Source organism: Aspergillus pseudoviridinutans (assembly GCF_018340605.1).
Source record: "Aspergillus pseudoviridinutans IFM 55266 DNA, scaffold_6, whole genome shotgun sequence".
In the NCBI taxonomy this organism is placed as follows: Eukaryota; Fungi; Ascomycota; class Eurotiomycetes; order Eurotiales; family Aspergillaceae; genus Aspergillus; species Aspergillus pseudoviridinutans.
This window is the reverse complement of record NW_025091286.1, coordinates 89,572-101,614: the sequence shown is the minus strand read 5'-3', so window position 1 is coordinate 101,614 and position 12,043 is coordinate 89,572. Positions and strand designations below refer to the sequence as shown.

Sequence of the window (12,043 nt, the reverse complement as noted above, 5' to 3'; positions counted from 1 at the left end):
GAATAGACATCTCAAACGACGTACCTCTTTCCCATGGGGCCCTGACTCAGTTCGGGAAGAGATCAACGTCAAGGGCCAATGAGACTCCCTCGATCCATTCAACGAAGAAACTAGAATTGTTTAATAATGATAATGGCCCCGAATACGAGGTGCCAGCCACTCTCCAGCCCATACCCCAACAGCCCAAGTTACAAGACGGCTAACCCCCATGCACATATTAGGATTGGTGATACCGACTGGTTTTACTAGGGTTGCATTTGGTCTGAGTTCAGTATTACACAAGAATCTCTACCTGATTATCTTGCTCTCGTTTCCTGTATGTCACCATCACCAAGGCGTTGCGCAAAGGCGGACAGCGTCTGAAGCGTGATGGCACGGCAGCGCACAGGCAAGGCCGCAGCAAGCCACTATCCTTCTCAAATAAATGAAGCGCGGGATGCCCAGCTCCTCCAAGTTTTCAGCAAACCAAATAGCTGGGTTCAATCAGGGGTGAAGCCCTCTCCGCTTCGGACAACCGCGCGGAAACGGGGCCGACTGAGCAAGGCTGCTGGGTTCTTTGACGCTGTGCCCCATGAGATCCTAAACATGATCTTGCTCAATCTTGACTACCTCTCACTAGCGAAACTCTGCACGACAAACTCAAAGGTCGCGGCATATATCAAAAGACAACCATTCTATAAACTTGTGGTGGAATACTGCCATAATACTCTGCGGAGCATGGCAATGCTAGACCTACACCGTGCTCACGACGCAAGACACGTCTATAAGGCTCTGGTCGACCCGAAATGCTCGGCACCGGGATGCAAGAAATTAGGAAACTCGCTTTTTTTACCAAATTGTCGCCGTTCATGCCTCAACTGCCTGGGACGGACACCCATATCAACAGCACTCGTGCTCGAGGCCGCCATAAACAAATACGGGTTAAGCAAAATGGCTATTACTGAAAATATTCTTTGCTTCAAGCTTCCCAACCTCCCCGAATGGTTTGTGGTGGCCGCAGAAGCGATTGACCTGGCAACTCGCTTATACGGTAGGAGGCCGGTCGATTCTTGTTTACCACTGTTATGGTCAGAGATGGCTACAGTTCCATTCCCATTTCTCGACCCGGACAGTAGGAGATTGGAATTTGGGAGGCAATGTCGAGCGTGTTATATGGCATACGTCGAGCACAGAGATATCTGGACCCAAATTGAGATACCTCCAACTGACTCAGACAGTAAGAACTGGGAAATGAAGTTGAGAGATCTCGAAGAGCGGGGACTTGCTGTTTTCGGAATCAGGACGCTTTTGAGTCATGTCCGTAGCGGTGACTGCCCGGAGGCTACGGTGTTCTGGTCACAGGAAATAAAGAGGTTGTAGGATGTCCCCATTCTGTTATGCAACTCAATTTTCCCATTGTGATAGAGGTGTAGAAGGCGGAGAAGCTATCCTAAGAGGATAACTAAATGACACGCATTCCAGTGACCATTATAGAAATGTTTAACCATGCAACATGACACACAGGCTTGATGCTCACAATCAAGAAGTTTGTAATCGTTTATCCCCATCTACAAGGCACATATAAGGACAGTCCATTGAGGGCGCCTGTTGTCGCAGCCAAGGCTCCCCACCATGGCCTATATTCATGGACTGGCTGCAGGTGAATTCACAGCCTGCTGAGCTGATTGCGGGCCAGCACTGGGTTGAGGCCTTGAAGTCTGAAGATCCTATGGCAAACATCCCTAGACTCCACCATCCTGCCTAAATATGTCTGTGATCTCTATGACAAGGATGCTCTGCCTATGGGGCTACACGTTTAACTTCGCGCTAATCTCTGGGAGCTGATCCTACCTGACCGCCATGGACAGACCTGGGTGGAAAAGACAATTGAAACTAGAAAATCGGGACAAGCGTGAGTTTTCTGATCGACCTCTATGCACGAGGAAATATGCTCTTTTCGAAATGGCCGGATAATCGATGGGACCTATCGAATTTCTGGCCACAACAATTGAGTAGACAGCGGGAGAGCTTTTTGCTGCATGATCCATTGGTCCTGCCAGTTCTATGGGCCACAGGCGACATTTCCCAGCTACACATGGGCCGCCAGCGTATTGTAATTGATCATTCGGAGGATCTTGTCATCGCCGAGATCTCTCGCCAGTGGATCAATATATCTCGGGAGACAGATGGACGGTAAGCCTCTGTTCCGAACCGTGGACTTCGGTACTTTTGCACCCGCAGACCTGAGCATCAATTATGTTGTCTCGTAGTAAGTTAACTCCATCAGGGCTCGGCACTTGTTGCATTTTAAAAAGGACAGCATTCTCCAAGATGATCTGACGTGACAAGCTGTACGTCCAGCGACTCTCTAATCAGCTACCCTATATTCTGGTTCTGTCACTTTGCTAGTGCCAGATCAAAATGAGCTCTACCAGCAGCATTCTTGTGATCGACGCCGGCGAGCTGGGCACATACGTCCTTCAAGCACTCCATCGCCACCCACTGAGATCCAAGAATACTACTATCTCAGTCCTACTGAGAGAGAGCTCTATCTCCAGCGCCGACAGGAGCAAAGTCGAACGCATCTAGGGATTGCGTAAGATGGGCATCACCTTCACGCCCGCGGACCTCACTGGAGACTCGGAAGAGCAACTGAGTTTGATTTTCAGGGATTTCGAGGTTGTCATATGCTGCGCGGGGTATATGGCGGAGAGCGGACTCCAGCATCAAAGTATCCAAAGCGGTCCTTGCTGCCGGACTGCCGTTCTATGTGCCTTAGCAATTTGGCCTGGACTATAAGGCCACTGGGCGTGGCTATAAGCAGATTATGTTCGACGAGCAGCTAGATGCGAGGGACTTGCTTCGATCGCAGAGCACCACTCACTGGTGTGCGCTCTCGACGGGGCTGTTCAGCAGTGTTATCTTTCCTCCTGTCTGCGGCCTTGTCGATGTAGAACACAAGGTCATATATGGGCTCGAGGATTGGAACGTACCAAGCATACCAAGCTCGCAGAAGCTAAAGACTCATAAATTCAAGCAGCTTTCACCACCCTTACATTGTCCAACAATGATTGTTACCACCAAACGATATAGATGTCATGGTGAACTCAAGTGCCCCGTGTGCAGTTCACGATAGGAGCCCTTGATGGACTCCTACGGGCTGACTGCAACGAGAATGACGGCAAGGCATTTTTCAAGTCCAGTGACAGGAATGAGAGAACCGAAACATTAATTAGCGAAAGCTAGCCCAAAACTTGGACTTGGCAGACGTAGCATAATTCGGTCTGTACTGGCTCAGGCTACCCATCGGGAAGACTAGTACGCTACAAAAGGTTATGCCTAAGTGACAGGTTTAGGGGGGGAAGAAGGACGTACGGATCACTGCACTTGAAGAAATTATAATAAATACCTAAAGATGGGAGTCTCACCTCTCCGTGCCCGCCACTTGTTGGTGCTCTCCAATATATCTGGACACCCCAGAATCACCCAGCCCCATTTCTTGATAAAGCCCTCTGTTATTTCCCAATTTCTGGTATCAGTTGGTTCACCCCACACCAACAACATATTGTCCGATGCATCTGGGTTCCAGAAGCCTAATATATCCAAACAAAATTCGTCTTCATCATAGCGGCCTTGGGCGCAGATCAGGTTTTCCCGGGCCTTCGGGTGTGGGAAAAAGTCAAGCCATGGATGATGTGGCAAGGAGCACTGCTTGGGTGTCGGGCGTAGGGATGGAGGGAGTGTCGTCGTAATGATGTGTGCCGGACCAAACTGGTTGAAGGGGGATAGGACATCTGCCTCGCAAAGGCCGTCTGCAACCAGTCCTAATAAGCCGATATTGTGCAGGAAAGCACGATATACGTTGACTTTAGTGAGGACTAGTAGGTGGTCGATACTGGGGCAGCCCTGAATGTAGCTCCGGTAAGCAGCCGACGCGAAATTTTCCAGCATTTGCCGCTCCGTTTGTGGTGGGCAATTGGGGGTCTGTTCAAGCAATTGAACCTGCTGGTGCCTGCGACTTCCTTTACGCGAATTAGTCCGCGAAGCAGTGATGTCCTTCAGTCGGTATTCCTGCTTACTGTATGCCCTCTGGTTTAGCTTGTTCTGTCGTCGGCGCCGCTCGACTGGATTTGTGATGCCATGCCAGTCATCCTTGTCTGCTGATGCTGCGATACGTTCTGCGGTAGTCGCATCATGTAAGGCAGTACTCCTTTCGCAATTGGAGACAAGCTTCTGCATTTTGACCACCCATTTGAGACCAGAATGTCCCTCAACTGAGAAGCGTATGAACGAAGTTTGAGTGACAGCGGAAACCATGTGATATGAACTAGTGTAGCTCCGCCTACCACACCACTTTGTTTGGGGCAAGCGGTGTGAGTAGGCGGAGCCATGAGTATGTAGATCTTCTTCAACCCCGCATGGCAACCACACTAATACTGATGGACATTATGTGCTACGATGCCCCCATCACGGCGGAAGTCTTGTCTTGCATGCGTCCAGTCCAAGCGAAAATGTGACAAAGGTCTACCCATATGCCAACGGTGCCTTGCAAGGAAGACTGACTGTGAATACAACGGCCGATATCCCGACCGACTGCGGCAAACTACCGGAAGAAATGTAGATGAAAATGTTGCCTTTGCGGAGCCGTTTGCGGGGGAAATGTCCAGTGATTGGCAACTGCAGCGAAGTCCCGCGCTACCAGCGGCAGCAATACTCTCGTCCTGCGCGAATGATGCATTCTTCAACTTTGGAAATAGTCCTTTCAACCTGGCAAGCATACCGCAAGATATCTTCCTCAGCTCTGCTGTCATCGAAGATACAGTCGCTCAGCAAAACTCGAACGATATCGGGAAGGTCATCTCGGATACAACTGCACAGGCTCGCGTGGAGTTTGCAGCAAAGAGGTTAGCTATGATTCCGAAGACTTTTTCCGAGAAAGGCCAAACGATGTTTATCCACCGTTTCTTGTTCAAAGAGAGAAGCCCTCCGGCTTTACAGGATGCCCTCAGCGCTTGCGCTCTATATTGCTTGAAAAACGCGGAGAATCAGGTGCTAGTATTCCGCAACTTGGAGCACAGACGGCAACAGCTGATCGCCGCCACTGATCCGCTCCTCGCCTCCGAGATGGATCTCCTTGAAGCGCTACAAGCGCTGATACTATACCAGATAATAAGACTGTTCGATGGTGACATTCGCCTCAGGGCCCAAGCAGAAGCGGACGAGCCAGTCCTCATACTCTGGGCGGCACACCTTAAGTTACGCACTTGTCAAGTGCAGCCCTCTCCACTGGCTCCACCGGAAGCGCCACTTCTGCCGGAAAGCACTTCTACGGACTGGCAGCGCTGGCTGATCGAGGAGAGTAGCCGACGGACAGTAATAACAGCGTTTTTATTGAAAGGAGTATACAACTTTTTGAAACTCGGCTACCACACAGTTCCAGACCTGCGAGCGAGCTTCACAGCCCAAGCGGCGCTTTGGAATTCGCAGTCAGGAATTAGTTGGCGGAAAGCACACAGCGAGAGAGAGCGACTCGAAGTGCGGGTGACGCATTGGGACGAGGCAATAGCAAAGGCGAGGCCAGGTGATTTAGAGGAGCTCGGTGTACTGCTAATGGCCATGTTAAAGGGGATAGAGGCCACCAGAGAATGGTTGGGGCATAGCCACATTATTAGATATGGTTTAGAAGGAGCAGAGTACGGTTCGGTATGAGGTCTATCTGAATTCAAGATATACATTTTCAGACGGGTTAGACCTCGGTTTTTCATCGGTGAAACCTTCGCTTGTTGGACATCACGTAAAAGTGAATGGAGAGGCCGCTGTTTGTATTAAACGTAGGAACCGGGAAATAGGAACAGCATGTATCGTACAGGCTGGCCGTCCCGTCGCGGCCGTGAGGTACGTCCAGGGACATATAAGCCCTTCCCCTCCCAATAGTTAGCTCCCTATCGAAGACAACTCAGTCATCCGGCATCCGCAGCCCCTCATAGGTGGTAGGAGCCCGTTTCCACACAGGGGCAGCCCGGTTCCATGCTTTTGGGTGTTGGTCGGGCGTCCTTTACATTAACACTCATTTACGCGACTTGGGTGGTGACAGGCAGTCCGTTACACAGCATGTCATCTTAGGCCGACGAGATTTGCCTCGGAATGCGCGATTCCAGCCAGTGCGTAGCTATGTGCCTGCACGCCACTTCTTAGTCTTCATTCACTCATAACTTGATAACGCTCGCGCTGTTGTTCACTCGCCATATTCGGAAATCCTTGATTGCAGCCCTAGCGAGCCGCTCGGCACCGCTTACACTGCTGGATTTCTTGTTAACTGCTTCCGTATTAACAGCCTTCTTTGTCGGTGCTTCTTGGTCAGCGGGGCTAGAGATGGCGTTGATAGAACGCATTTAGGGGTCGAGGACGCTATCAAGAGCGCATCGACTGAATGTTTCGCAGGCTGCACGCAGTTAGAACTAGACAAGCGAATAATGGGCAATCGCGTCAATAAATGCCCAAACGATTAACCGTCTCCCTCAAAGGTCCGTTCCCTTTTTTAGGTCTATTGCGCCCAGTTCTCAATGTCGGACAGTCGGGGAAACTTGACGATTACCAACGTGGAGTGCGCGCTTACGTACCTGATATGCAGGCGTTATAGTCTTCAAGATACTCTATGACGATGAGATTGCGGATAAAATTGTACAGCATTCAACTCCTATGTACTAGCAATCAATAAACCCTCGCTAGGCAGCTTCCGCACTTGGGGAATCACTAGTCACACATCCGCTTCAATTGGACCTGCGCTAGGCATGAATTCTTGGCGTGTTGAAGCCATTGTAGCGCATCATTTCTATCGTCCGCTGGTCGAGTAGTGTAAATTGCTTACCATAGCAACACATTCACCACTCGTGAAAGAATTGCGCACTGTCGGTAAGGTTGCGGAGTATGACAGCGTGAAACAAGAGTGTCTACGCTTGTAGTCGGACGATGTATCACGATAAGAGCACAGTTGAATCTTAGAACTGCCCAATGGTAATCGACGAAACTCCGCAAGTCCGCAGACGCTGCGGAGAGGAAAACGTTTAGGATTTTGGAAGCCAATGGACATAAATACGGACCATGCCTCCTCCACCTTGAAACTTCAATCACGCTGTTCAGCCCTTCACATCAGACAAAATCATATTTGTAGGTGCTCAACACAATTATTGCCGTGGCATGTGTTCACACCACATAGCAAAAATGTCGGTCCAGCATCAGTCTCTTAGTCAGTGGGTGACACAGCTCAACGACACATTATTTATTCAACCGAACGACGAAATCGCCCTCAAGGCTGTCCATGAGCAAGTTGATCCAAGCTTAATAGTCAAGTACGCTGCCCCAGCTCCGTACATCTTGTTAAGCACATCTAACCCAGCCACATTGTTAGAATCAACCACAACGTCTACAGTTACGACCAATTTAAAACAGGCCTTCAATACGCCCGTAGTTCCAGTATATCGATCCAAGACGACTTTTCAGTGATACTCCAATGGGAGAACCCGGGGAAACTAGACGGCGTGGTGGCGGTTTTGAGCAAATGGACGTCCAAGGATAAGACAACTGGCAATGAGATCAAGAAGACCACTGTTATTCTCTGGGAGGTCAAGTGTATTGATGGCAAGAGGAAGCTTACGGGGCAGACGGAGGTAGAGTCTATGTAGAACAAGTCTGGAGTTGCTCCGTTTGAATCAAGAGCATCATCTTTTCCTCGCTCGTGTCAATGTGGTCTGCTATCTGCACAGGTTTTCCTTCGATTCTGATAAGCTACAAGTAGCCTTCGACATATACCTCTACGTTTATGTAATCATGGAGGCATGCATCCCCCGTGAACTTGTCAGTTACTGGATGCGAGGCTCGTTGCTGACTTTTGAAAAAGTATTGTACAACTGTTTGTTTATGTTTTCTATTCCTAGTCTAATTGCCCCTTTGAACAAAAGGGAAGCTTAGGAACCTTGCCCTAAAATCCCGCCGATAAATTCGCGTGATTAAGCTGAGACTCGGTGTTACAGCAGTCACCCAGGTAATTCCTTCCGTTTTCAGCAAACAATATGGTTCCAGTCAGACTATTTCTCTTTTTCCTCCTTCCTGACGCCTCTTATTCCAATCCGTGACATACGTGACATACGAGTGTAAGTTTGTCATAGTGTTGCTCGGAAAAAATTGTATCAGCAGCTTCTGTCGATCATATTAAATCATTATTTTCTGGGCCTCCATGATGAGTTTGTCTTCTATAGGATGACTTGCTGGACTCTCCCAAACAGCGGTCCATCACTTCTTCTTTAGGGATAGTTCTCCGACAATATAGAGGATAGGGACTGGAGAGTCGTGTTGGGAAACTCTAGGTTCTGCTAGGTCTTCGCTGTTATCAAATTGGGATAATGGCTCTATATCAAGTTTCGTCAATGACAATCTGTTGTCGTATAGTCTGTCGGGCCTTAAGAGTATTGAGGGTCAACGCCACAGCCAAGTATGCCTGAGACCAGACGAACGCTTTGACAGTATCCTACTGCGCGCCTTGATCTTCACATTGGATCAGCGCTATGGCCTATTTCATGAGGAAATCGGCTGCAAGTTTGAATTAAAACTAATAACTAATAACGGATACATCAATCTGATCGCTCGACGGTAAGGATACATTGATCAACTAATGAACCCTTTAGCTTTCATCTCCCTCTCTGTCCATTTCCACAGCCGGTTTTGCAGATCGTCGGCTGTAACCCCCCGTGGCATTTTCACAGTGCCCTTCTTTGCTATGGGCTCAAGGTAAGTTCCTGACAGTGCTGCATCGAAACCTTTTCCTGCGATGGCGAAAAGCTGAGTCCAGCTCCCTTGGTCGGTGTTGAGCATGAAGCCCACTCTACGAAGTAGCCATATTACAGGTCTCGAGGCCAGAATCGAGACTGCAAACATTTGAATATTGGCGCTCAGGTTGCTGGTGGTAAAATTATTAGCATATGACGTTATCGACGGGTTAATGTACCTACGTGTCTACAATACCAGGATGTAGAGACGCCGTCCATATTCCCTTCTTATTGAGCTTTTCATGCAGTGAAAGAGCGTGAAGGTAGTTTCCGAGTTTGCTTTGGCCGTACCTTACCCAAGGGTTGCTGCTAGGGCCTGGCCTTTGGAGATTAATGTCTTCAAAATCAATGCCTTGCGGCGGCGCCATCTTGTGATTTGACGAAGAGACATTAACAATACGGACAGTGCCAGCTGGCACTGTAGTGGCAGTCAGTTCCATGACGGGAGTCAAGAGGAAGGTGAGCAGCCAGTGTGAAAGATAATTTGTCTGTTAGACAATTAACAAGCAGTAAGACTCCCTTAGTAAATCAAAACGTCTTACCTGCCACTGATATTCGAACCCGTCCTCGGAAATTCCATTTGCCACCGCCATGATTCCTGCGTTATTTACCAGTCCGTGCAACCGCGTCTCCTTGCTGTCCATAGAAAGAGTTAAAATCTGTTTGATAGCAGCTCAGGACAGTAATAAGTAACCTTGGTGATCGTACCTAAGAAACTCCTCTGCCGCACTTCTGACCGAGCTCAAGTCTAGCATATCCATCTTTAAAACAGATATGTTTAAATCTGCTCTTTGGGTTTTGGCCTTGATTTCCTCTATAGCCGCTTCAGCCTTCTGAAGGGATCTCGCAGCCATATAGACTTTAGCATTGTGTTGTGCAAGATGTAGCACAGTAAATTTCCCGCTGAGACAGATTAGTCATCTCTGTGCCATTCTGGTAATGCTGATCTACTCACATTCCGCTATTCCCACCTGTCACAATGTACACCTTGCCAGATAAATCTGGGATGTCGTTGGCTGGAGAAAACATCGCTAACGACTCGCAATTAGTGGCATACCCTAACAAACTGACTAAATCGAATGAGTGAGGGTATAATAAATTCCACAGTAATTTCGATTTTCGTGCCAGAAATTGTGTAGGCCCTCCCATTTATATGACGCTCGCGGGCCACGGAAAAGTTGGGGACCGGCCGAGCCGATGGCAGTAACTACATCCGAGCCGGAACGATTAAGCCTCCGGCAAAATGACACCCCCATCTCCGATGAGCGCATTATCTCTTAGCTTTCCACACCCTGTCCTCATAGTGGTAACATGGACCGGGTCCATATCCTTGTTTGATGTGCGCTGCGGAGTTTGAGTGGAGTTTGCCGTGCACTGCGGAGTTTGACCATGCGCTGCGGAGTGGCGGCACACGTGGCGAACCACTCTAGTGTCCGTAGTGGATCCATTTACCTTCTGCGCTGTCTGAGCGAGCCCGAGCCGAACGTTTCATTCTTGCAGAGATATACCAGAGATACAGAAGCAGGTCCTTGAGGTACGTTAGGATAGATCAAGGGCTGCCTGGTGACAGTATACAAACTCTAGTTCCTGCGCAGTTGGTGGTGAACCGGGAGTCATACCTGCCTGAATTCCTCGTAGTGTCTGGTTGCTTGCGGAGAAGGAAAAGTTAGTTCTATCAAACTCCGCATTTATTATGCAAGACACAGGAGAAGAGCCCGACTGCAATATCTACCTGGCGCGGATGACCGTAGGTTAAAAACCTTGATGGCACCTTTTGCGTGCCATACCTCAGTCAACTAGCCCGGCAATTATTGTCCTTTACCGCGCTTTTGTCAATCGCCAGCCAATCTCTTACTTTTGGTCACCGTTAATTCAACACGGTCGCGTCGCTATTGTGACCGGCTCTGGTCGTGGTTTGGGGCGCGAATATGCCCTCCTCCTCGGCCGCCTTGGGGCTGCAGTAGTCGTGAACAGCACCACTCCTGCAACAGCAGAGGCCACAGCAAAGGATATTATCGAGGCTGGTGGGAAAGCCATCGCCCATGTTGGTAACGTGGCAGACCGCGAGCTTGCGAATGCCCTCGTGAAAACCGCAGTCGATAAATTCGGACGCATCGACATCGTCATCAATAACGCCGGAGGAGCCAATGGTTCTGACTTCGATCGCATTTCAGACTCTCAGCTTTGGGACATGCTACGGGTCCACCTGGGAGGATCGTGGAACGTCACACAGGCAGCCTGGCCATATATGAAAAGCCAGAAGTTTGGTCGCGTCGTACTGATCACGTCGCCCATTATGTTTGGGAGCGCCCAGCAGTCAACCTATGGGGCTGCTAAGCTTGGCCTTCTGGGGTTGGCCAAGTCTCTCGCGATTGAAGGGAAGGAGCACAACATCTTTGTCAACACAGTTGCACCTATGGGTTTCACTCCTGGTTCGGCTGCGAGCGTTCCGGATGAGCAGACCCAGAACTTCATGAAGGAGCACATGCCCGCTCGCGATGTCGCCCCCACAGTGGCGTGGTTGGTCCACGAGGACTCCAAAGTCAATGGTGAAGCTGTCGCCGCTGTTAGTAGGCTTGTTACCCGCATCTTCTTGGCTGAGACCAAGGGCTTCTTTGGCTCTGCGGACAAAGATTGGACCATTGAGACTGTCAGGAACAATTGGGATAAGGTGGTTGATGAGAAGGACTACTCCGTCCACACTGACATAGCGGAGTTTGGCCCCAAGATTTTCCAGCGTCTTGCCACAGGTCAATGATTATTCAGACGACGTCAGTTTACAGAAACACTGGATATGAGAGTTTAGAGTCTCCTAGATCATGGTATCCAATCATAGTGACTGATATCATCTCTATATGCTGCATCATTGCTCGCTTTCGTAATATCATCTCGTTTTGCACTTCCACTTCGACACGACGGTTAGTCAACATGAGTTACTTCTTCTGTATACCTCATATAATGGCCGTATGCGCTTTCTGACAAGTACCTATTAGCAACCAAGCGTTGAACGATTGTTGGAGTATTAGATACTTGGGCAACTGCATCGGCGCTTTAGATCTATCCTATCGGTGCCGTCCTTAACTTACCAGAGGATGGCTATGTGCAGACACTCCCTCGCCCAGTGTTTTTCAGATAGGAGAGACCATCTAATGACCTGACGCCTCAGCTCAGCTGCAGAGGACCAAGTGACGATCGCGCCGCAATGGGATCCTCATCCTGTTCAATTTCGCAGCCGTCCCTCT

The 12,043-nt window shown here is 49.3% G+C and overlaps 6 protein-coding genes across 6 annotated transcripts; 4 read left to right on the top strand and 2 right to left on the bottom strand.

Annotated features, from left to right (window-relative positions):
- Positions 1-369: 369 nt before the first annotated feature.
- Positions 370-1,359, top strand: Asppvi_008480 (uncharacterized protein; the record flags this gene model as incomplete). The annotated part of the gene is made up of 1 exon (XM_043304349.1): positions 370-1,359. The coding sequence occupies one exon, from the start codon at positions 370-372 to the stop codon at positions 1,357-1,359; it is 990 nt and encodes a 329-aa protein (XP_043160284.1).
- Positions 1,360-2,511: 1,152 nt separating this feature from the next.
- On the bottom strand, positions 2,512-4,218 carry Asppvi_008479 (DUF3425 domain-containing protein; the record flags this gene model as incomplete). Its single annotated transcript, XM_043304348.1, has 3 exons — positions 2,512-2,745; positions 2,864-2,985; positions 3,408-4,218. The coding sequence occupies 3 exons, from the start codon at positions 4,216-4,218 to the stop codon at positions 2,512-2,514; spliced, it is 1,167 nt and encodes a 388-aa protein (XP_043160283.1).
- A 219-nt stretch (positions 4,219-4,437) lies between these two features.
- Asppvi_008478 (Zn(II)2Cys6 transcription factor domain-containing protein) lies at positions 4,438-5,688 on the top strand (the record flags this gene model as incomplete). The annotated part of the gene is made up of 1 exon (XM_043304347.1): positions 4,438-5,688. The coding sequence occupies one exon, from the start codon at positions 4,438-4,440 to the stop codon at positions 5,686-5,688; it is 1,251 nt and encodes a 416-aa protein (XP_043160282.1).
- Positions 5,689-7,200: 1,512 nt separating this feature from the next.
- On the top strand, positions 7,201-7,661 carry Asppvi_008477 (uncharacterized protein; the record flags this gene model as incomplete). The annotated part of the gene is made up of 2 exons (XM_043304346.1): positions 7,201-7,328; positions 7,388-7,661. The coding sequence occupies 2 exons, from the start codon at positions 7,201-7,203 to the stop codon at positions 7,659-7,661; spliced, it is 402 nt and encodes a 133-aa protein (XP_043160281.1).
- Positions 7,662-8,640: 979 nt separating this feature from the next.
- Positions 8,641-9,655, bottom strand: Asppvi_008476 (uncharacterized protein; the record flags this gene model as incomplete). Its single annotated transcript, XM_043304345.1, has 4 exons — positions 8,641-8,932; positions 8,985-9,289; positions 9,344-9,437; positions 9,510-9,655. 4 exons carry the CDS (start codon positions 9,653-9,655, stop codon positions 8,641-8,643), a joined length of 837 nt encoding a protein of 278 aa, XP_043160280.1.
- Positions 9,656-10,494: 839 nt separating this feature from the next.
- Asppvi_008475 (uncharacterized protein) lies at positions 10,495-11,559 on the top strand (the record flags this gene model as incomplete). The annotated part of the gene is made up of 2 exons (XM_043304344.1): positions 10,495-10,548; positions 10,594-11,559. 2 exons carry the CDS (start codon positions 10,495-10,497, stop codon positions 11,557-11,559), a joined length of 1,020 nt encoding a protein of 339 aa, XP_043160279.1.
- Between the last annotated feature and the right edge of the window lie 484 nt (positions 11,560-12,043).